Source organism: Emydura macquarii, unplaced genomic scaffold, assembly GCF_026122565.2.
Source record: "Emydura macquarii macquarii isolate MOO-44397 ecotype Brisbane River unplaced genomic scaffold, CSIRO-AGI_Emac_v2 contig_1146, whole genome shotgun sequence".
NCBI classification, from domain to species: Eukaryota; Metazoa; Chordata; order Testudines; family Chelidae; genus Emydura; species Emydura macquarii.
The window spans coordinates 22,567,636-22,591,968 of NW_027131283.1; the positions used below are offsets into that span (position 1 = coordinate 22,567,636).

Genomic DNA, 24,333 nt, shown 5'->3' on the forward strand with positions numbered 1-24,333 from the left:
CTTATAATGTCTTATTTTGAATGATGCTGCCTTGTACCTTATACTCCATAGATAGGTCCCTATATATCTCCTAAAGCCTAAATCTGGCTTTGGTTCAGCTGTGTACTCTCATCTTCTCACCCATGCTTCAGTGCCTCTCTTCATTTGGAAGTGGTGTTCACACTGGCCATCATTTTGGCTCTTTACACAACAGACTTAGCAGCCCTGCAATGTGTTCCTCCAGGTTTTATTATCTTCGCTGAAGAGAAAGGGGTGCTTAGGTCTGGTCCTAGTTTTCTCCCAAAAGAGATATTATCCTTTCACATGAGACAGGACATCATCCTTTTCAGTATCTGCTCTCGTTCCAAAGCAGAAGAAAAGAAGCTACTATAACCCCTTTTGAAGTACATCAGTTTGTGGAATGCTGGACTGAGCCTCTAAAAGTACTTTTACACTGCAGTAAAACACCCACAGCTGGCCCATGTCAGCTGATTTTGGCTTGCAGGGCTTGGGCTGCAGGGCTATAAAATTGCAGTGTAGTCTGGATCCTGGGCTTAGGGACCCTCCCGCCTCATGAGGTCCCAGTCTTCAGCCCAAGCCTAGACATCTACACTGCAGTTTTATAGCCCCACATCCCAAGCCCAAGTCAGCTGACATAGGTCAGTCCCAGGTGTTTTATTTCAATGTACACATAAGCTAGGTGACCTATCCTATGGACCACAACAAAAATGGCTCCAGAGCTTCTGGACACCGTTTTCCAGCATGCTTAGAATCTAGGACTGGGACAGAGTAGACTGACAGCACCTGCAAAAGCCAATAGGGAGGCTTCTGATGGTGTGATTTATACAGATGGTTTTCTGGGCCAATGAGGAGCCAGGACTGCTCAATTCCCTCAGTGGGAGGGGACAGCCTGATTCGAGACAAAGAAACAAGATTTTTTAGGATTAGTTTTGGCTTTTAATTTTCGAGCCAAAACATCTCCAAAATTAGTTAGTTTTGGCTTTTAATTTTGGAGAGAGAAGCAGAACAGAGTCTCTGTTCCAAAGGGTGTGAACTGCTGTGGGATCTAGTGCATGGGTCAGGCAGTTCCAACCCTGTGAAGACCAGTGGCCAGAGAGGCAGCCAACCTGGTGTCAGCTACCTAAAGGCCACTGGGACCTCCAGAGGACTCCAGACCAGGGAGAGGACTCTGCTCCACTCAAGCATGTAAACACTGTACGAGTATTTATTCTCTTTAAGTTGGCCAACGTTTGCAGTACTGCTACACTGATCTCTGGACTCATCCTAAGCATTCCATCTGCAGGGGAAGGTGCCTGAGGAGAGCTAGGGGTTGTGGTACAGTTGTGAATGTTGGGAAGTGGGGAATTTGATGTATTATTAATGTATATCTTAGTTAACCATAACCCATTCCCTCCTAGAGCCTCTTGTTTCCTGTCACCAATAAAATCCTCCTTTGTTACACTGTTATTTTGGGTATGGCATTTCATTTGTTGGAATTTGTATGACTATATTTTGTTTCTTATATACTGTGTCGTACTCCTTGTTAACAGTATAGTATTATCCCTGGTCTACACTTAAAATTTAGACCAACCTAGGTCTGTCATTCAGGAGTGTGAAAATTTTACTACCCCCAAGCACCGTAGTTAAGCTGAACTAACCCCCAGTGTAGACATAACTAGGTCAAAGGAAAAATTCTTCTATTGACCTAGCTACTCCCCCTCAGGGAGGAGAACTAATTACTTCAATGGACAAACCCCTTCTGTCAATGTAGGAAGCATCTATACAACAGTCCTATGGCACCATAGCTGCAGCTATGCCCTTGTAGCATCCATAGTGTATGTAGTGTATGTTTGTGGAGAATCCATTTTGTGATCTATGCCAGTCTTCATCATTTACACGTCTTAAGAACAAAGACAAAATAATACAGCACACTCCATGTTGATTAAGGTGAACTACGTAAATTTTAGTTTATTAATTTTATCCAGATACAGAGCTGTTTCTAGAAACATTGTGCAAAGAGCCTGGATAAGCTATAACAAAACTGTAGGGGAAACAATTTTGATAATGTAACATAGCGGTGTACTTACTGTTCTTTATACATACTGTACATTTAAAAACCAAATAAACAGAGTTTTCAGAAGAAGTAAACATTTTATTTTTAACTAGTAAATTTAGTTTATTAATATGTAAAAAAATAAATCTACAGTAGCAACAGTGCAAACATATCAGGAGTTGCATGGCATACAGAACATACATGAAAACAATTAAATTATTATACAAAGGGCCCACTGTTTCCGAGGGTACTGACTGTGACACATGCAATGAACAACAGATTAAAGGATAGATTGCAATGTAAATAGGAAGATGAGGTACATATTACTGGCTCTGTCCTGTATGGTCTCTCAATTTCAGGAGGTAAAGCGGTCATGCCTTGGATCTACAATTAAAAATAATATTGAAAATGATCAGATTTTATGTCATATAAGATAAATAGCTTCTATTTTATTAAGTAGCCCAATGTTTGCTTCAGGACCTGTTGTTAGTTAATATTTATACTGCGGTAGTACCTCTTACTCTGTAGTTGTCAAATTCAATCAACACATCAATATATTCTGGATCAGATTCTCAGCTGGTGTAAATCAGCGTAGTTCCATTGCAGCCAGTCCATTTAGGGCAACTCCACACAAAAAGGGCTGGGGGGGGGGTGGATATTGTGATATAGGTCTTTCTTGATCTCTCCTGTTGAAGTTTTTCCACTTTAATTAAATATTAACTGGGCCAGAGAAAAAAAATCACTCTCTATAGCCCAATGGTTAGAGAACTCACCTGAGAGGTGGCAGATCCCAGATGAAATCTTCTAATCAGGCAGAGGGGCACTTGAACTGGGAATCTCCCACATCCTGGGTGAATGCCCTAATTGCTAGGGTAAAGGTGATGAGGGAGGGCCTCCTTTACCACCACCCCTTTGCCCCCTGACTGTTTTGTGTAGAGCTAGACAGAGAGGTTAGGCAGAGGGCCATCTATTTTTCACTGATTCATGGATCACATTGGGGCTCAGGTGGAAGATAGGCAGCCAGGCACCTTGAATGATGCAGCAGTGCACTTGCCCAGAGGCAGAAACTTAGGTGCCTACAGAACTTTTACAGCAAAAATTTTAGGCACAACATGAGTTTAGACACCTACAGAGTTAGGCGGCAGTTCAGTGAGGATTTTGTAGATTAGCAGCAGTACTTAAAACTGGGACTTAGGCATCTAAAGCTGGGATTTAGATGCCTAAGTCCCTGCGTGGATCTAGCCCATGGTTTCTTCAGGAGCAGCAGCTTTCATGCTGTCTTTACTGGCGGTTGCCTCTGCATATCCCCCTCAAAGGGTGAAATGGGGGAGGACTACCACACAAGATAATGATAATGGAGTATAACCTTCAGGGAGTCCTTCTTATGAATGCAATGTCATTGGAATGCAGATCCCACAACCACCTGTCAGCCCTTGCTTTTATCTAAGAGTGGGGAATGGTGTGTATTGCTTGGTTGTCTGTTTCCTGCAGTGGGCTCCCCATTAACATGAGCAACTACTTGAATTAAAACAAACATGAATCTGTTTGAGATAAATAAAGGAATTCCATGAAAAATGAGAAACCCAGTAGCTCAGAACACACATTTTTAAGGCTTTGGAAATGCAACAGATGAGCTCATGGTGTTTTGATTATGCTGAAGTTGCTCTCCCCTTACACTGCTGAAAATAAACAGTCACTTACACTTGATAAACACAATATTTAAAATTAAGACTGATTGCGACGACAACCCTAAAGAAAGATTAAAGCATTTTCAATTACACCCTCAGCGTTAAAATTTTCTTTCTTTCTTTCTTATATCAGCTCATGACCTTTTTGCCATTCAGCCCTCATCAGTATCCATGAATCTGTTGATTTACTCCTAAGTGGAACACAGGATTTAGTTCAAGAGGAAAACTATAGCAGAATTGCTCAGTAATAGTGATCATAATGTAAATTTAACGTCCTTGTAGGGAGGTTAATACAAAAAACAAAACCACCATAGTAACATTTAACCTTGAAAAGGGGAACTATATAAAACTGAGGATGCTTGTTAGGCGGAAACTAAAAGGGGCTGTCACAAGAGTGAAATGCCTGCAAGCAGCATGGGGTATATTTAAAAACACCATAATAGAGTCTTAGACTGAATGTATACTACAAATCAGAAAAGACAATATGAGGACCAAAATGCCACCATGGCTAAATAGCGAGTAAAGGAGACTGTTAGAGGCAAAACGGCATCATTAAAAATTTGAAGTCAGATCCTAGTGAGGATAATAGGAAGATGCACAAACACAGGCAGGTTAAGAGTAAAAGTAAAATAAGGCAGGCCAAGAAAGAATTTGGGAAGCAACTTGCAAAAAATGCAAAAACTAAGAGTAAAAATTATTTTAAGTGCATCAGAAGCACAAAGCCTGCCAAACAGGAAGTGGAAGGAAGACAAAGACTTTGCAGGGAAGCAAAAAATGAATTCTTTCCCATATTGATGTGTCAGTAGAAGAGGTTTTAGAACAAAATGTTAAATTACACAATAAGTCACGAGGACAAGACGGTATTCACCCAAGAGTTCCGAAGGAACTCAAATATAAAATTGCAGAACTACTAACTGTGGTATGTAACCTATCACTGAAACAAAACTCTTTACTAGGTGACTGGAAGGTAGCTAATGTAATGCCATTTTTTAAAAAGGGATCCACACACAATTCTGGCAATTACAAGCCAGTAAGCCTAACTTCAGTACTGGGCAAACTGATAGAAACTATTATAAAAACCAGAATTATCAGACACGTAGACAACACAATTTGTTGGGAAAGAGTTAACACTGCTTTTGTAAAGGGAAATCATATCTGACCAATCTATTAGAATTCTTTGAGAGAGTCAACAAGCATGTGGACATGGGTAATTCAGTTGATACAGTGTACTTGGATTTTCAGAAAGTCTTCGACAGGGATAACAGGGAAGATCCTCTCATGGATAAATAACTGGATAAAACACAGACAACAACAGATAGGAATAAGTGTCAATTTTCACACTTAAATGGTGAATGGCAAGGTCCCTTAAGGATCTGTACCAGGACCTTGCTGTTCAACATATTCATTAATGATCTGGAAAAGGGAGCAAACAGTTGCAAAGTTTGCAGATCATACAAAATTATTCAAGACAGTTAAGTCCAAAGACGACTGCAAAGAGTTACAGGGAATCTCAGAAAACTATGTGTTAGGGTAAGAAAAAAGCAGATGAAATTCAGCATTGATAAGTGCTAAGTAATGTACACTGGAAAACATAATCCCAACTATACATATATAATGATAGGGTCTAAATTAACTGTTACCACTCAAGAAAGAGATCCTGGAGTCATCATGGATAGTTCTTTGAAAACATCAGCCAAATGAGCAGCAGTAGTCAAAAAGGCTAACTGATTGTTAGGAACTACTAGGAAGGGAATAGATAATAAGACAGAAAATATCATAATGCCAATATATAAATCCATGGTGCACCAACACCTTGAATATTGTGTCCAGTTATTGTCATTCCATTTCAAAAGGGACATAGTAGAACCTGAAAAGGTTCAGAGAAGGGCAACACTTTACTCCGCGCTGATAACGCCTCAACAGGAGTATTGTGTCCATGTCTGGGCAACACATTTCAGGAAAGATGCAGACAAATTGGAGAAAGTCCAGAGAAGAGCAACAAAAATCATTAAAGGTCTAGAAAACATGATCTATGAGGAAAGATTGAAAAAATTAGGTTTGTTTAGTCTGGAGAAGAAAAGACTGAGGGGGGATATGATAACAGTTTTCAAGTACATAAAAGGTGATTACAAAGAGGAGGTGAAAAATTGTTCTCTGAGGATACAACAAGAAGCAACTGATGAGGGGCAATTCTGAGCAACCAGTCGGGTGTCCAAGCCACTACTAATTATTGGAATGAACTATCAATTATTTTGCTTATTGCATTTAGTAGGCCTTTGTACCAGCCTTAGCATAAATAGATGGGCCAGCAGAGGAGATGGAGTGACCATGAGAATTAAGCATGATACTGTGCCATCCTGTCTTGCTTCTTTCAAACTGCTGAGGTAAGCATCTATGAATGACAGGAAGTCTGTCTATATTTGACTTCTGGTGCATGTGTGTGTCAGGGCCCATAAGACTTCAGACTCTGCAAAAATACATCTGTATAACCAACGGCTTAAAAGTTCTTGCTTAATGGTTTTTTTTTTATTGACATTTTGTTCATGTAATTATAGTAGTTACTAACATAAGAGGGGGAGACAGGACTGAGGAATTTGATTTGACCTCTAGATATCTCGTGGAAACCCCAGCAATAGGCGGATAGCTGGCCACTTGAACCTTTTCATTTGATCACTCAAGACCCCTCCAGACCACGGGTAACTATTGTTTGGTGGTGCTCCATAACCTATTGTGTTTGTATGTGTTTGAGTCTAAACAAAGCAGAGACTTTGAGTAAAGGCATTCTTGTGAGAGTGCTGGAGACTAATAAACTGAAGGCTTTAAGTGAAAGCACTTGATTCTGTGTGATTTATGCCAACCACATAGCAGACGGAGGTGCTGTATGTCCCTTGGTTTATTTCCTGATACCACCTCACAGAGAGTAGAGTTACTGAGAGCTTTGGATATGAGGAACGTTGGGTAACACAATGAGTTAAATTGCAGCAAGGGAGGTATAGGTTGGACATTAGGAAAAACATCATAACTGTTAGGGTAGTTAACTGTTAGGTTAGTTAGGGAGGAACAAATTGCCTAGGGAGGTTGTGGAATCTCCATCATCGGAGGTGTTTAAGAACAGATTAGACAAACACCTATTAGGAATGGTCTAGATATTACTTAGTCCTGCCTTGAATGCTGAGGTTAGGCCTAGATGACATACTGAGGTCCCTTTCAGTCCTAAACTTCTATGATTCTATGATCAAGGGTATGGAATGGCTTCTCTATGAGGAGAGATTAAAAAGATAGGGCTCTTCAGCTTAGAAAAGAGTTGACTAAGGAGGAATGTGGTAGAGGTCTATAAAATCATGAATGGTGTGGAAAAAGTGAGCAAAGAAGTGTTATTTACCTTTTCCCACAATACAAAAACCAGGGGTTACCCAATGAAACTAATACACAGGAGGTTTAATGCAAACAAGAGGAAGTACTTCTTCACACACACCACACAATTAACCTGTGGAACTCATTGCCATGCAATGCTGAGATGGCCAAAAATATAACTGGATTAAAAAACGAACTAGAGAAGTTAAATAGCTATTAACAAGATGGGAATGGATGCAACTCCATGCTCGGGAAAACCATAAACCTCTAACTACCAGAAGTCAGGAGAGGAAGAAAGGGGTGGATCACTCCAGTTGCCCTGTTCTGAACACTCCTCATGAAATTCTGATGTGGGCCACTGTCCACATTAATTATAAAATTAATTATAAAAAATATAGAGCCAAGCACCCTCAGCTCCTACTGAGATCACACTTGGATTTGGTTTGTAATGCTGCAAATATTGCTATTGTATTCTGCAATATAAAGGGAACAGCGCTGTCCAATAAGAGTAGAGAAAATGGAAAATCCTCCCCATATCTAATATAATTTTCCATATATGATTTCCACCCTCTATGCTAGCACCCCAAAATAATAAAGAAACTATTTTCACTATGCATTTTGTGTTTACTATTGATTTAAGTAGGTTAAAGCAGCCAAGCTATTTAACCATGAACAGTGAGCATTTTGCATATAGTGTCTGTAGCTACTTTTCATAGAATTCCAACAGTACAGCAAACATTAGGATAAAATCAGAACTTTTACAGACATCTCATAAAAATCTCTCAGAAACTATAAAATTTCAATGAATTTTCCTCATATTTCTAGTGATATCATACCATGCATAGTGAGAGCTGTATTGATGGTGGACCACGTATTATTTCAGTTTCATCCCAAAGACATGCCAATCTGGTCAATGTTAGTTTCTCTTATAAAGTATGAATATGATAACCCTAAGGATTCTAGAGACATTGAAGGCCAGATTCTGCGTTATACTCCTGCCCTTTTGAAACCCTCAGGAAATATGAGGGGGTTAGATTCTAGTAAGCGGAGATCTCCCCCTAAGGATGGAAACTCCTCTAATGGCATACATCTCCTATGCCAGTTGTCCCCACTGTTACTGGCGTGGGAGATGGAGGGGGCTATTCAGGGTTGGAGAGTGCTGCTTTGCCAATACATCACTGACATCTGTGTGCTTACAGATCATATCACCAATGACACAGAGTAGCACCTAGGCTGCTCTAACTCATGCCCAGGCTGGGTAAGCCCAGAATCAAGCAGCCAGAACTGAGTCCATGATGCATTCCTCTATCATGTTGAGCAGAGTTCAGACACAGAGGAGAATCAATCCCTGAATCGTTTATAAGGGAGTCAAAGATGCAATACAGTGTCAGTGCACATTTATTTTTTCAGTGTCTCCTCCACTGATGATACTTTGGTGTTCTAATGGTGCTTTGTCAATGCAAGGTCAATAGCCATGTCAGAGATGATCATTTTCTCCCTGTTAAAATGTCAATAGACATTTAGAGCTGCATTTAACACAGTGGCGGATTACTTTTTTACTTTACATTTCAAAGTGAATTTAGTGCTCAAGGAGAATCAGAAAGGAACATCCCTGGAAACTGAAATCCTGCAACCGTGCACAGAGACAATACAGCACAAGCAATGTAAATTTCCCTTCCCTCGCCTAGCAACACACCCCATCCCTGAGCTAGAAGATCAACTCCCAGGGCGAGAGATGTAGTCTTCATGAACTATGGTCCAGAGGTGATGAATGGCTTCTTACTCCATTATTAATCCCATGTGACATCTAGGGTCCCGATTTTTCAGTGTTTTAATATCCTGTCAGTGCTCAAGTCAGAGGAAAAGAGTGATAATATATTCCAACTTTTCCTAAACTCTTTTTTCAACTGTTTTTCAGTAGACATGAGAAGTGGGGGGGGGGAGGGAAGGCATATAGCCAACTACTTATTCCCCATCATTTCAAGCACGGTAACTCCCATTTGCTTTAGTGAGATTGGATCCCAGTGTATTTATAGTATTATTACTTCTTCAGTAGCACTTGGACAGCAAATGTAGGGTTAGACTTACCGACCATTCTGCATTGTCAGTCTTTGAGCATCTCATGTTCACTGGCAGCTTAAGAACAAGCTCATTGTAGGAGAGACCTTCTGATCTGGACCATTTAAACTTGTCCATCGCATCCATGAAAGATAGATTTTTATATTGCTTTGGACTCTTGATAATGAAAGGCCATGTCCTGAATAAAAGAAAAATCCCCACTACATTATTATCATTCATAAGCAAAGGCACATACAATACCTTTCTCATGAAGGCAAATTGATTATTAACATTTTTTTCTACCATTTTAAAATTTCATTTTGAAAGCAACTAATACTCAATTTATAGTCAATGGCAAAAAAATATATTCATGCAGACTGTTTGCTGGTATGTTCTCCCCCAGCAAAATGCTGAGCTGAGCAAAACTCAAACTTTTGGAAACCAGGAAATATACAATTAAGGTTGCCCATGCAACCTTAACTCTGCCATCTTTCAGCAATGCCCCAGTATGCCTCATTAACACATATACCTTTTACTCTGCCAACCTCATAGCTGCTGAAAGCATAAAATCAGTGAAGTGTAGGGATGGAAGGGACCTCAATAAGTCATCAAGTCCAGCCCCCTGCAGTGAGGCAGGATCAAGTAAACCTAGACCATCTGTGATAGGTATTTATCCATCCTGTTCTTAAAAACCTCCAGTGATGGGATTCAACAGCCTCAGTTGGAAACCTATGTGAGAGTTTAACTATCCTTACAGTTAGAAAGTTTTTCCTAATAGCTAACCTAAATCTCCCATGCTGCAGATTAAGCCCATTACTTCTTGTCCTACCTTCTTTGCACATGAAGAACAATTGCTCACAGTCCTTTTTATAACAGCCCTTAACTTATCTGAAGACTGTTCTCAGGACCCCCACTCCCTTCCCTCCCAGTCTTCTTTTCTCAAGTCTAAACGTGCCCAGTTTTTTAACCTTTCTTCATAGGTTAAGTTTTTTAGTCCGTTCATCATTTTTGCACTTTCCACTGGACTCTCTCCAGTTTGTCTACATCTTTCCCAAAGTGTGATGCTCAGAACTGGACACAGTATTCCAGCTGAGGCCTCAGCAGTGCTGAGTAGAGTGTGAAAATTACCTCCTGTATCTTACATACAACACTTCTGTTAATACGTCCCTGAATTATATTAGTCTTTGTGGCAACTGCATCACACTGTTGACTCATACTAAATTTGTGATCCATTAACCCCTCCCCCCTCCCATCCTTCTCAGCAGTATTACCGCCTAGCCAGTTATTCCCCATTTTGCAGTTGTGCCTTTGATTTTTCCTTTCTAAGTGAAGTACTTTGCACTTGTCTTTATTGAATTTCATCTTGATGAATTCAGACCAAATTCCAATTTGTCAAGGTCATTTTGAATTCTAATTCTCCCCTCCAAAGTGCTTGCAACTTGTCCCAGTTGGTGTCATTTTCAGATTTTACAGCATACTCTCCACTCAATTATCCAAATCATTAAAGAAAGTATTGAATAGTACCAGACCCAGGACTGACTCCTGCAGAACCTCACTAGATACACCCTCCCAGTTTGACAAGAACCCATCAGTACCTACTCTGAGTATGGACTTTCAACCAGTTATGTTATAGTAATTTCATCTAGATCACATTACTTTAGTTTGCTTATGAGAATTTTGTGTGAGAATGTGTCAAAAGCCTTATTAAAATCAAGATATATCATGTCTACAAGCTCTTCTTTTCCTTCTCCTGCTTTTACTACCCATTCAGTCTTATCCACAGGATTCCATCTAACACTATTAAAGGATAAAAATTAAAAATAAAAACGTTGCCAACACCACCTTCCCTCTTTGGGTAATACCTCAACATGCACATAGCATATACTCACACACAAGAAGGTGCAAATCACAGATCTCCTCATGTCATAATGACAGCTCTGTCACACTCCTCAGAGTAATCCACACATGTCCACATATCAAAAACACACCTTTACCAAACAGGCCCAACTACTGCCTCCACCATTTAGTGTAGGTACACCTAAACCCTGATTGCCTCTGGAGTGTATGCAAATAATTCCCAGTGGTGACTATCATCTCCAGAGGAACAGAAGGAATGTGGTATGGGCAACCTTTACTTTTCTTCTTTTTCTCCTTCAGTAGTGTTAGCTGGAATCTTGTGAGTGAGAGTGAATAGGTTGTAAAAGGAGGTGAAGAGCTTGTATGTTTCAGTAACTGTGAAGTTGGAAGAGTAAAGGTGTGTGTATGTTAATGGAGCATATTGGGTCATGCTGAAAGAGGCTTAGTTAAGGCTTTCAGAAGTTTGAGATTTGCTCAGCTCAGCATTCTGCAATGGGACGACATATCACTAAGCAACTTTAACTTTGTGTTAACATAGCTTTTTGCCATTGAATTTCCTAGGTTTCTGAACAGGAAAAGATATGTTGTTGGTAGGAGTTGGGAGTCATTTAGGCAGTTATATGTATCATGTCCCACAATTTGCACACCAAGCCAGCCAGCCAGCCCCCACACACACGTCAGCTGCACCCAATCACCCCTGCTTCAGCACGCCTCCCCAGCCATGCCCCTGACCCATTCACTGCATTCCACCTCTAACCTGGCCCCTCCCTATTACTATACCTAGGACCCCCCCCCCAACAAGCAGGGAATGTATCTCCCTAAAGTTTTTAATCCCTGGTATACAAACATTTCTATTGCTGCCACTCACCCCTCCATCCCTACTCCTATAACCTGACTCACATGCAAGTGCTGGGAGGGAAGGACAATGATGTTACAGTGGAGTGATGTTGCTGGTTAAGTTTCAGAAAGCTTGGTTGGTGGAGTTTGTGGCAGGGCTAGTGACAGAAATCATAGACAGGGCTTCTGTTCCAAATTACTGACAGTTTTATGTTTGAGAGACAGATGCTCTGAACCCTGTCCAATAGATGTACACCATCTCCGAGAAACAGAGGGGTGTCAGAGCTTGAAGTATTTCTAAGACATACAGGACACATTTTCTGGCCAGCCATGAACTCTCTAATTTCCTGATTAATGTTCTTCCAAAACATATTCATAGCTTTCACATTGATCTGCCAAATTAGAGAAAACTATCACAGCTCCTGGGCACAAATTATCCCAAAACTACTTTCAGACATTGCATGAAATGTACACCAGGAATAAGGCCCAGCACTTTTCTGCCCAAGTGAATAACCACGTCTAGTAGATAATCTCTTAAATCACTGGTTAGATGCTGCAGAGTAGGCAAAACATGCCAATACAGGCCATCTTCCTTCACCCAAATCAATCAGGTCATGATGTTCTCTCTCCTTGCTCTGGAACAGAATGGAAGCCCGCCAACCATTTTTCTGTATTGGCACATGCACACTGTAAAAATGTACATTTTCTTAAATCCCATTCTCAGTTTGGGTCCCCCAAAGATTTAGTGGGTGCCATACACTACATTGGTTAAACTCGACAGATTGAGACCACGTTGACCTGCATAACATCAACAGTTTGATCTCTAGCTTTAGGCAACAAAAAACCCAACCAACCAAACAAAAAAAATACCTAGAAACTTTTTGAAGAATGGTTGTTTTTATCAGGGCTTATATCTCTGCAGCCCCTTAGCTTTGACCCCTAATTTGGGTAATTAATCCTACCCTGCATCCTCCTGAGACACACCAAATTTCAAAGGAATCTGACTAAGAATGTGGATTTTAGAGGATTTAGAAAGGTCAACTTTTAAACACATGTCATTATACAACCTTAATTATAGTAGCGCTACTGCACCACTGTATTATGTTACCTGGAGACATATGGGAACAGATCATCAGACAATGTAAATTCTCATAGCTCCACTGACGTCAACAGAACTATGACAGTTTATAGCGTTGAGGATTTGCCCCATCAAGCTTTGGTAAAGGGAAGGAATATTTCTAACGTGAAAAACCACACAAAAAAGAAATCACCGCAGCTTCTACATAAAATATCTACAAACTGAACAAGAAGAAAATAAATTCAGTGGAAATCTTTGCCCTCTAACTTCTCAAAAGACAATGGGGTCAGACTTTCCATTGCATGGAGCAGACACTTGGCACAGATGGCAAGAGGATAGGTGCTGTCAGAAAGCTAGTTACAGCTTCCTGATTCTTGTCCTATTCCTAGCCTCAGAAGAAACTAGAGCTGCATGGGGGCTGATCTAACATGTGCCAGTTGGCAACAGTCCTAAAGGGACTAAATAAGGACAGTCAGAGCACAGCACATTCTGGACGCTTTTCCTTTCCTCCCTGCTCCTGACATGTTCCAACAAGACCCCCAGCACACACTCTGCCCAAGGACTGTGGGAAAAGGTGGCATAGAAGTTCGCTACACTGGCTCTGTGCTCTCTGAGGGCTCTTCCATACCAGGGGAATCCGCAACAGGAGAGCTAGGGCCTGATTCCATACCCTGTGCACAATCTGAGATTTGCAAAGGGGATGGAGTGGGAAAAGAATTTGGCCCAATCAAACTGGATCTTCTGTGACTCTTCTAAGGAAGAGAGAGGGTATAAAGCATTAAGGGTAGGCATAAAGAAAACTTTTTCTACAACTAGCCTTCTTTAAAGGGTGCTCACAGAGAAAGAGTGGAATGGAAAATCATATGGTATGGATGGCATGCTTTTAAACAGAAATCTGAATTTTGTTAGTGGAGAACTGATTGCGATTAAACTTTACTTAACACAGATTAAGTCCAATTAGTTTTTTGGATGAAGTCATGATTTCATCTGTTTAAAATGTTTTAGTCAGACCTGTGCCTTCTGCAATAAAACTATATCCCATTTGCTATCTATACTGTACTGCCTCTGCCATACTCCCATCCCACGGCCATAGTTGGAAGCAAAGGGCATGATTCTGCTCTCACACCCTGTTGTACAACAATGTAACAACGGTTTCACTTGAACTCCTCCTGATTTACACCACTGTCTATGAGGTGTAAATTAGGCACAAAGAGTTATAATCTGAGCCATCAGAGGCTTGACTCTGATCTCAGTTTCACTGGGGTAAGTCAGGAGTAATTTATCTAAGTCAGTGGAGTTATACTAGTGTAATACTGATTTAAGTGAGATCAGCATCAAGCCACATATTCTTATAGGCTGACAATGCTTAATGAAATAAAAACCTGTAGATTAGGTCATGGTTACTAGGCGCATTCATAATCTCTTCTGTTAATTACTGTTCCATCTCAGGCACACAGTCTGCCTATTTAAGATATTCAAAACATTCTTCTTTCCTCAGACCAAATGTGCATTTTCTTTCTTAAGAACAGTGATTACGAATGAACACTCAAGATAACACTTAATTTATTAGACTATTTTGTTCATGAGATCAGAAAGATGATTTTGCGAGTACTAAATTAGAAAATGTGTTCGTCTAGCTGTCAAAAGAGATTGTGATTAGTGACAGCTCGAGAGCAGCAGTAGATATTATATTGTGAGATCCTTCTTATTCCTGTGCCCCAGACACTGAGTTTAGAATTGGTCTCAGTAATTTTGTACATCAAAGCTCTCTGGAATAGTAATCTTAAAAGCTTTTGTGAGAGTTTACTGGATACATTGCCTACTGCAAAATCACAAATTTTAAAATGTAAAGTTAAAAGGGACACTGTAAGGCTACTAATCACATTTTAAAATCCTTACCGTACCTTAGCTTATTGAAAATAAATTTTAATAACGGTAATTTACTTGTCAGCATTTCATTGTTTGTTTACTTTTCTGTATTTCACTTAAGTTGGGCAGTGTAACTAGACTGGAACATTTTCACTTTTGTTTTGTAATCAATTTCAGTTTCTGACTCTCAGTTTTCCTTTTTGGATTCACAGTACTGCAAGGAACATTTAAATGCTTTAAAAATTGTTTATTAATTTCATTAATCTATTCATAGTAGGTCTAGGAACCTAAGTTCCTTCCCTCTTCTTTTAATTAACAAAACCTACATGTTGTTCTGTGCTGGAAAACATATAATAACTTTAGATTCTGAATGCCCAATTCTACCATTCTTATTCCTAGAGAGTAAAGCTTTATCTTGCAAGTTGTCCCATTGAAATTAAAAGCTGTAGGAGTCAGGTCCAATGGGATTTTTTTTAAATAGCTGTTTTTATTTTAGTTTAAAAGTAATGTAGATGCTTAATTGTAATGATGAATGGCTGGTTATAGAGAATTTCTTCTCCAAACTACCAATATGATGTGAAGCTTTTGTTTTCTCTGGTACAGGCCAATAAATGTCCTGACAGCGTAACAGCCAAACCACAATAAATAATTTAACCTTATGAGTGCCACACCCACTGCAAATTCATGGGACTGGTGGTTTACCCCACATCGACATCAGCTGAATATTCTGTGGAATTTAAGGATGTTTGACAGAAGTCCTTAGTGGCTAAAAGGGTGACACTTTTATGGGGGTATGCTGAATGTCTATAAAGCACCAAAGTGATTAGAACCACAATAAAACAAACCCCTTTTGACCTGAGTGGGTAGCCAATATTTAGGGCCTTGCAGGTTGTTTCTGTTAGGAGAAGAGATTGATTTCAGTTCAGTATTTCTTTGGTTCAGTGATGTTTATTTACAAACAATATATGCAGAGGCCTGTTTCCATGAACATAATAGGAATCAAAACCCAGGAAACAGTTTCTTTGCTCATTGTTCCAAGCCTCTTTCAGCCAACACTCTACTCCAAAAGCTCTCCAGGCTTTTTCTCAGGGCTATATTCCCAGGGGCTGTGCTGGCTGTCTCTTCAGCTTTCTGCTACTTCTCTGGTGTTTCTAGTGCTTCTCACCTCACACTCTCACCACACAGTTCTAATCAAACCAATCTTCCGTCCCTGCGTTTGTTATCAGATCCCCAGGAAACTCCTTGCACCGCATGGCTCAGCCACTGCACAGGTTTGCATGTGGTCTAGTCCTTGGGTGGTGGTTTTCCATTATTTCAACTGTCACTAACGAAGGAGCATTTAGTTGTTCCCTTATTTAGCCTGAACTGAAGGCAGCTACAACTCCCAGCAGCTTCAGTGTGGTGGTGTACATAACAGCGTAACAGTAACAAATTGCTGCTTAGGAACAATGTTATTGGCAGCTTGACAGGAAATAACCTTTTCTTTTTTTCTTAATCTCTATTTTTTTTCCCTACAAACATTTTTGCTTTGCAACACTAAGTGTGCATTTTGGTAAATCAAGGCAGCGTATATGCAGCACATACCCAATCAAATTTCATTTCAGAAATGGTTTGAAAATGAACAGATCACACCAATGACAATAGGCAAGAATCTTGGAAGCAACATTTTGCCTTGCTTTATGACCCTTATATAACTTGATTTTTCTCCTCCTCTTGCTCCTAAACTTCCTAATACCTGAGTGGGCTGGTCTAGATGCAATGCCCATTGGCTGTGATTCTCAAGCGGCACTTTTTGTATTGGGATAATTTTTTTGCTTCTACCTCTCCCATTTGCTGTCGTTTCACTCTCTTCCTGCAATCTCTGATCTCTTTTTCTCAGCCCTTTTCATCACTATTTTCTCTGCACGTTCTCTTATTACTTGCTATTGTCCTGCCCTCCTGTCTACCTTCTCTCCACACCTCTTCACAGCCCCATTCTATCCTTTACTATGCACCACTCTCCCTGTTCTATCAGCCTTTCTACCCTACTACCTCTCCCACCATCACCCTTTCTTGTCATTGTTTCCAAGATGTTTTTAGCTTTTGAATGCTAGCAGCAGTTCTAGGGCCCAATTCTCCTCTCAGAGAACTGACATCAGGAGTTACTGACTTCTGTTTTAATCAGAGGACAATCAGGTTCCCATAGGGCCCATAAACACTGTGAAAATGACCAGTTTTTGTGCAAATAACCTGTTTTTTAATGTTTGTCAGCAAAAGGTGGCTGTTAACCCCTTCTCAGCTGGTGTTGCTAGTGATGACAGATCTTACCATGGAATTAAGTGAAACATGGTTCGATCAGGCTTTTTGTAATGACACTGAAAATGATTTTGTTCTGTCTACTCTACCTGTCAAATCTTTTTCAACACCAGTGGAGGAGGTAGGTGTCTCATGCCTGACAACGACGATGAGCAATTTGTCATTTTTCTACTCTAAGCACGCCTTAGAAGAAGTGCAACAATTACAAGACATCAGGTGCAGGAAACACTTAGGGTATGTCTATACTGATGGCAGCAAAGTCGCCACCATCAGATCGAATTTTCTGGATCGATTGAGCGAATAGTGTAGACCTGCTCAATCAATCAGGAAGTCAACACAGTAAATCCACCCCCTCAAGTGGTGTAGTGCTGCATTGATGGGAACGTGGTTCCCGTCGGCGCAGTGCAGTGAAGATGGCGCGCAGAAGGGAAGCACAGCAGTTGACGGGAGTTACACAAGCTACTCTGCGTAGCTTGCGTAACTCCCGTCGACTGCCGCCGAATTTCCAGGTAAGTGTAGACCAGGGCTCAGTAACACTTTGTGTGTTTAATTCAAGTAGTGTCAGTGATGCTGGATGGGACAGCATACTATCTTATTATAAGAGGTTAAAAAATCATATGATGTATGTGTGCAGTGATCCCACAGCCCAAAATTAATTAATGAATGAATACAAAGTGCACACCCACTTGTATTTCCCCTGCTTACCTGACTGGTCTATATATTTCCTTCACTCCAATAAACTGGAGTTGCTCCATTATATCTGGAATACTTGCACATCGTGTAAGATTGATTCTTGGGTAGTACAGTAGGTAGGACAGACACATTTCATTTCTGGTGCTCAGACCACCCTGAAGATGAAGATGTTTTAGCAATATAAGTTTATGATTTCCCAGATAAAGACAGTGATGATAATTGATATGTTAGCTAATGAACTCTATGTTAGAAAAGAAAAAATGGACCAATGTGGGCAAGGTTACTCTGCATAGTCGATTATCAAGGAACAAAGAGTCTCTTTGTAATGTAACAAAATACTCAACGCTCTTATCAGATGTAAAAATAAATGTCAGCAAAAGCAGCTACCTGTATGTTACTGACAGTGAAGTCAGAAAAACCTTCCTGCTATTTTACAACTTTGCAGTCTTTCATGAACTCTTGTTTTGACACTATTTTCCAAAGTGAGTAAAAGGGAAGTGGGATAAATTCACACTGGGGTGTTGCGAAGCCTGCTGCAGCAGGAAGAAGCAGTTGACAACTGTGCATCTGTGGGTACTTTATTTTAACACCCATCCATTAGTTGCTTTTCTTGTTGTACCCCACTTCTAGTTCATTGACTTGTAAGTCACGCTTATTTTGCCCACCCACTGAATGCCAAGTTAGTGGAACTATATAGTTCCAGAGGGGTAGCCATGTTAGTCTGTATACAGCAAAAACAACAAGAGTTCTATGGCACTTTAAAGACTAACAAATTTAATTTCAGCAGGCATAAGCTTTCGTGAGCCTCAGCTCACTTCCTCAGATGCAGAAGGTAGAAATGATACATCAGATAGGTAACATATATAGGATGCATATACAAGCACATAGAGAACAATGGGGTAGGTGGATAAAAGCCGGGTACTTGAGGCCTAATTACAACCATTGAGTAGGAGGTGAGAATAGGTGATCAAAGCAATTTACTTCTTGTAATGAGAGAGCCATTCCAAATCCCTGTTTAAACCCTGTTTGAATGTGTCAAGTTTGCAGATAATTTCTAACTCAGCAGTTTCTCTTTGAAGTCTGTTTTTGGAGTTTTTTTGGAGAAGTACAGCAACTTTCAGGTCAGCAACAGAGTGCCCTGGGAGATTGAAGTGTTCTCCGACTGGTTTATGGATGTTGTTATTTTTTATGTCTGATTTGTGTCCATTTATCCTTTTGTGTAGCGATAGTCTAGGTTGGCCAATGTACATGGCAGAGGGGCATTGCTGGCATATATAACATTAGTGGATGTGCAGGTGAATGAGCCCCTTATAGTGTGATTGATGTGGTTAGGACCAGTGATGCTGTCACTAGAGTTGTGTGGGCAGAGCTGGCAATGGGGTTTGTTGCAGGGGTAGGTTCCTGAGTTGGACTTCTTGTACACCCTACTATATATGTTATTTATTTGCTGTATCATTTCTACCTACTGCATCTGAGGAAGTGAGCTGAGGTTCACGAAAGCTTATGCCTGCTGAAATTAAATTTGTTAGTCTTTAAAGTGCCATAGAACTCTCGTTTTTGTTTTGTTTTTATAATTATAGTATAGCACTTGCTTCCTTTTCATTCCCATACTATTTGTGTAACCAGGAAATCAAGAGAAGTAGCTAAGATATTGAAAAAGAGAGTGCATATTGCCTGAATACAAGAGACAAAATGGAAGGGGTTGAAATCCATGAACATTAGTGAGGGTTACAAGGTAATGTGTCATGGCTCAGTAGCAAAGAGGAATGGAGTAGGAATAATTACAGGATAAGGAACCTGGACATTCAAAAGAAGGATGACCAGCTGATGAAAGTTAGAATAGCAGTGAGCAGAGAACAAATATTTAATGTTATAAGCGGACATGTACCACAGGTTGGTTGTACAATTGAGAAGAAGGAGGAATTCCAGATAGTGCTAGACCAAGTGATAAGTGAAGCTGAGTGCTATACTGGAGCAGATCTCAACAGACATGTGGGAGAACACAGTGAGGGCTACAATAATTGTCATGGAGGACAAGGCTTTGGAACCAGAACTGAAGCTGGAGAGGATATCTTCGAGTTAGCCAGAATTGATGGCTTGATGGTTGCCAATAAGTACTTTGTAAAGAAGAAAGAGCACTTAATTACATACAAGAGTGGTGCCAGCAGGTCACAATTACTTTCTGAAAGAAGACAAGACAAGACAAAAAGACAAGACACGACAAGAAGAAGAGATCTAAAAAACCATGAGAGACAGTAAAGTGATTCTGGGAGAGCAGATTGTGGAGCAATGTAGACTGCTTGTATTGGGTCTCTGTGTGAAAAGGCTAGTGGAGTACAAAAGATAAACTGGTGGAGGCTTGTGGAGAGGAAAGTTAGTCTGAGATTTAAGGATGAGTTTCCACAGAGGTTGGACAATAACGAAACCTACTGCGATGATACCAATGAGGTTTGCAGGAAAATATCCAAACATATCACAGAAAGCGCACAAGCAGCCTGTGACCAAATAAAAAGAGGGACATTTTATGGTAAGGAGACATGGTAGTGGTGGTCCAGTGATGTACAGGAGGCAGCAAAGTAAAAGGAAAGGCTTAAGCCATGACAGAAAGTCAGAATGGTACAAAATTACAAACTTTGTTTGCAAGGGGAAGGGGCCAGTGCCAGAGAGGAAGAAGCCAGGGGTTGGCACCTGACGATCTGTGGGTAGTCCCAGTCATAGTGCTTAAGATCTTTAGGCATCCATGTACAGTGGAAGCCCCTCTTGCACAGCTCCAGGCCCCAAACTTCCTTCATCTTGATAGCCAGGCTTGATTTCCCTGCTACACCTGTGTTCAGGACCCCTCTGATGAGACTCTAATAGTACGGGGAGACTTTAACTGGTGGAAAATCCTCTCAATCTGGAAGGCATCATGTCCTCTGGAGTGGCGGCTCTTTGAGCTCAGCCTCCATGACTCAACATGTTTCACGAACTCACCCAGCCCCATCTGCACAATATTCTCATGTAAGAGCTTCCACAGGCTCTCCAGGAAAAGGTTGCCTATGTGGTGCTCCCCACTTTTACATGCATTGGCCACTGTCCCCAATCCTGCAAAGTTTTACTCAGGTGCTTAGATCAATAGGATTACATAGATTGTGTAAAATTGATCATGCCCATGAGTCTTTGCAGAATTAGATCCTTGGATGGTATTTGCATGCTTTCACTCCCTCCATATAGGGCTTATTTGAGCCTAGCATGATACTTTATTACTAGGTTGAGCAGTAAACATGGACTCAAATACAACAGCCTAACTACCAAGACTATGTAGTGCCTAAACATATACACATTTAATTGTCTAATTACTATGAGTCAGACTCTGGCTTTGGAGTCCCTATTCAGTCTTTTTATTAGGCAAAACATCCAGATGAAATCAATGGGTGTTTTGTCTGAGGACGGACTAAGTAAGGATTCCAGAATTTGACTCACATTAATTAGTCAGTGCACATATTTTCAGGCACTAAATAGATTTGATAGTTAGGAGCTCATATTTTGATTCTATGTTTACTCCTCACCCTAGTAATAAAATATTATGTCAGTCTGCCAAACTTCCCACTTTTGTGTTATATGGAGGAGAGCAAAATGCATGTAAATATCATCCAATTGTGCTCATATATGGATGTTTTGCATGGGGATGGGTTTTGTAAGGGCAACAATTGTTTCTTATTTTAATGAGAAATAAAAAAGGGTGAGAACAAGCATTGTCTCATGAAAGATCAAACTTCTAAAGAGAAGACTGGTGCCTTACTTGCAAGCTATACAGTTACAATTAGAGAATGTTAAATGGCATTTAGTCATCTCTGCATAAATCCATAAATAGCTTTAGTGTTATCAATTAATAATGCTTTACTCTTTACAATACCAAATTATTTTTGCTTCCAAATGAGAACATATCATTTATGTATTTATTTCAAAGAAATATGCCTTTTGTGTCAATCCATTTGAAGGTTTCCTTACCCATGTCATACGTTTTCGTTCTATAGTGCTGTAGCGACATTCTGTGATTAAATTATCCCCCTGAAATACAAAACATAAGAAGTTCACAGTTACAAAGTTTAATAACATTTGGTTCAGGTGATGATTTTCTATTGCAGAAGTTTAATAAATAATGGTCAGAACAATGAAGTCCAGGGATTTGAATTTTTGAAGGAACAGAGGATTAGTACATTAGCCCAGACTAAAACTTTGGTAGTTTGATTAATTCATTATTCATTATCCTCAGTGGGTGTAAATCCATGTAGCTCCATTGATTTAAATGAAGGTATGTCAATTTACACAAGCTGAGAAACTCGTCCATTATTGGTACTACAATAGCACCCTAAGGTTCCAGTCATGATCAAAGCCCTATTTGTGAAGCACTGTACAAACACATAGGAAGACCTGGTTCTGATTCCCAATTTCTTACAATCTAGGAGTCTGGTTATTTTGTTTGTGGAAATGATCTCACCAATTTCAATGGGACTATCCCACGTGAATAATGAAAAGATTTGCCACATCATAAAAGCACCATATTATTTGCCACGACTGGCAGTCTCTCCTCAAGAGATCCCCCAGCTTGGTATGGCAGGAGATGTGGCGAGCTGTGATTGAAATGGATGGACAGATTTATTTGGAGAAGGTTGCACATTTTCTGTCTCAGGGATACACAATTAATTCTTCATTTTCATGACAACTAAATTGATCTACAGTGTTTTTAAATAATAAAAAGCAGCAGTTAACAAAGAAAACAATCTTCTGTACCAAATCAAATACAGTCTATATGTCCCTATGCAGAGCAATATAGATCAGAAATTAGAACATTGGACTCATGAGGGGTGCAGGAGTACTGGCTTGACACATTTGCATTAGCTTTGTGGGCAATTCCTATTTTGACCTTTAATTAGAGGAGTGCAGGACACTCAAATGCTTGTTTTTTCACTGACTGAGTTGTTTCCTGATTACTAAAAAGAGGGAAGCCTACATTCTCTGAGGAATATTTTTTACGACTTAAAAAAGATGGTGCCAGAGTGACTGCCACTGCCTCTGGCAAAGCAGTCCTAGATTTGTGACTGAAAGATTTGAAAAATGCAATGTCAGAAGGCATAGGCCTGCTACATAAAAAGGGTGTATTTTGTTAGCCAATAAAGAGAAGGGGAAATTGAAGGGACTGGGTAATAGAATAGTGGATTTAGAAAATTCTTCTTCTGGCCTCAGTGATTTAAAAAACAAAACAACAACAACAACAACAACAAAAGCCCACAACTCTCCCTATAAGTGGAAGTGGAGAACAGGATAAAATTAGAAATATAATACTTTGGGAAATTCCAGAGTACATCGAATCAGGGGACTTTTATGTTTATTTGCACATGAGTAGCTGAGTTATCTGTCCCTTACCATCTGCTGATTTAATCTCTCTTTAAATAGTCAGGAGATTACCTACCAGAAGTTCTGAATCCACCTCTCCCTACATAGTTCTGATAGTCTGTGCACCTTTACAGCTTTGTAATAAAATTCTGTAATTAATTGTGAAATGGATAACGTGGACTTATTGGTTCCAAGAGCAGTCATTATCTTAACTATACTCTGACTCTTTGAAGAAGATATATATATACTTGTTCTTTGGTACAGAAGGAGGTGAGAGGCAGATCAGTAGAGAGTCTCTGAAAAAAGGGATAAAAAATAGGGGTGACATCATGGTAAGGGTCTGCTATAGACCACCAAAACAGGAAGAAGAGGTGGATGAGGCATTTCTAGAATAAACAACAGAAATATCCAAAACACAAGACCTCGTAGTAATGAGGGACTTCAACTACTCAGACATTTGCTGGAAAAATAATACGGCAAAACACAATATTTCCAGTAAGTTCTTGGAATGTACTGGGGACAACTTTTTGTTTCAGAAAGTGAAGGAGGTAACCTGGAGGGCAGCCATTTTAGACTTGATTCTGACCAACAGGGAGGAATTGGTAGCAAATCTGAAGATGGAAGGCAATTTGGGTTAAAGTGGTCAGGAAATGATAGATTTAATAATTTTAAGGAAATGAAAGAGTGAAAGCAGCAGAATAAGGACAACTGACTTCAAAAAAGCAGACTTTAACAAACTCAGAGAACTGGTAAGTAAGATCTCATGGGACGAAAAAGGGGAAAAAGGAGTCTAGGAAAGCTGGCAATTTCTCAAAGACACAATATTATAGGCACAACTGCAAGCTATCCTGATGTGAAGGAAAGATAGGAAGAATAGAAAAAGGCCAATATGACTCCATCAGGAGCTCTTTAATGACCTGAAACCAAAAAGAAATCGTACAAAACGTGGAAAGAAGGACAAAATGCTAAGGAGGACTACAAAAGAATAACACTAGCATGTAGGAACAAAATCAGAAAGGCAAAGGTGAAAAATGAGCTATACCTAGGAAGGAAAATACAGTAAAAGCCAGTAAGAAGAGATTCTTTCAATATATTAGGAGCAAGAGAAAGATAAAGGGAAGTGTAGGCCTTCTACTTAGTGGGGCAGAAGAGTTAATAATTGATCAAGAGAGCTGAGGTATTAAATACCTATTTTG

General features: G+C 40.0%; 1 protein-coding gene across 1 annotated transcript in view; it reads right to left on the reverse strand.

The window, feature by feature from the left end:
• Positions 1–1,930: 1,930 nt before the first annotated feature.
• Positions 1,931–24,333, reverse strand: part of MOXD1 (monooxygenase DBH like 1) — a 76,189-nt gene continuing 53,786 nt past the window's right edge. Inside the window, exons 9-12 of the mRNA XM_067546798.1 lie at positions 21,752–21,811; positions 17,774–17,916; positions 9,163–9,331; positions 1,931–2,416 (exon numbers count right to left, since the gene is read on the reverse strand). Of these exons, the coding sequence (XP_067402899.1) occupies positions 2,252–2,416; positions 9,163–9,331; positions 17,774–17,916; positions 21,752–21,811 (537 nt within the window). The 3' untranslated portion in view covers positions 1,931–2,251. The remainder of the gene's footprint in view (positions 2,417–9,162; positions 9,332–17,773; positions 17,917–21,751; positions 21,812–24,333) is intronic.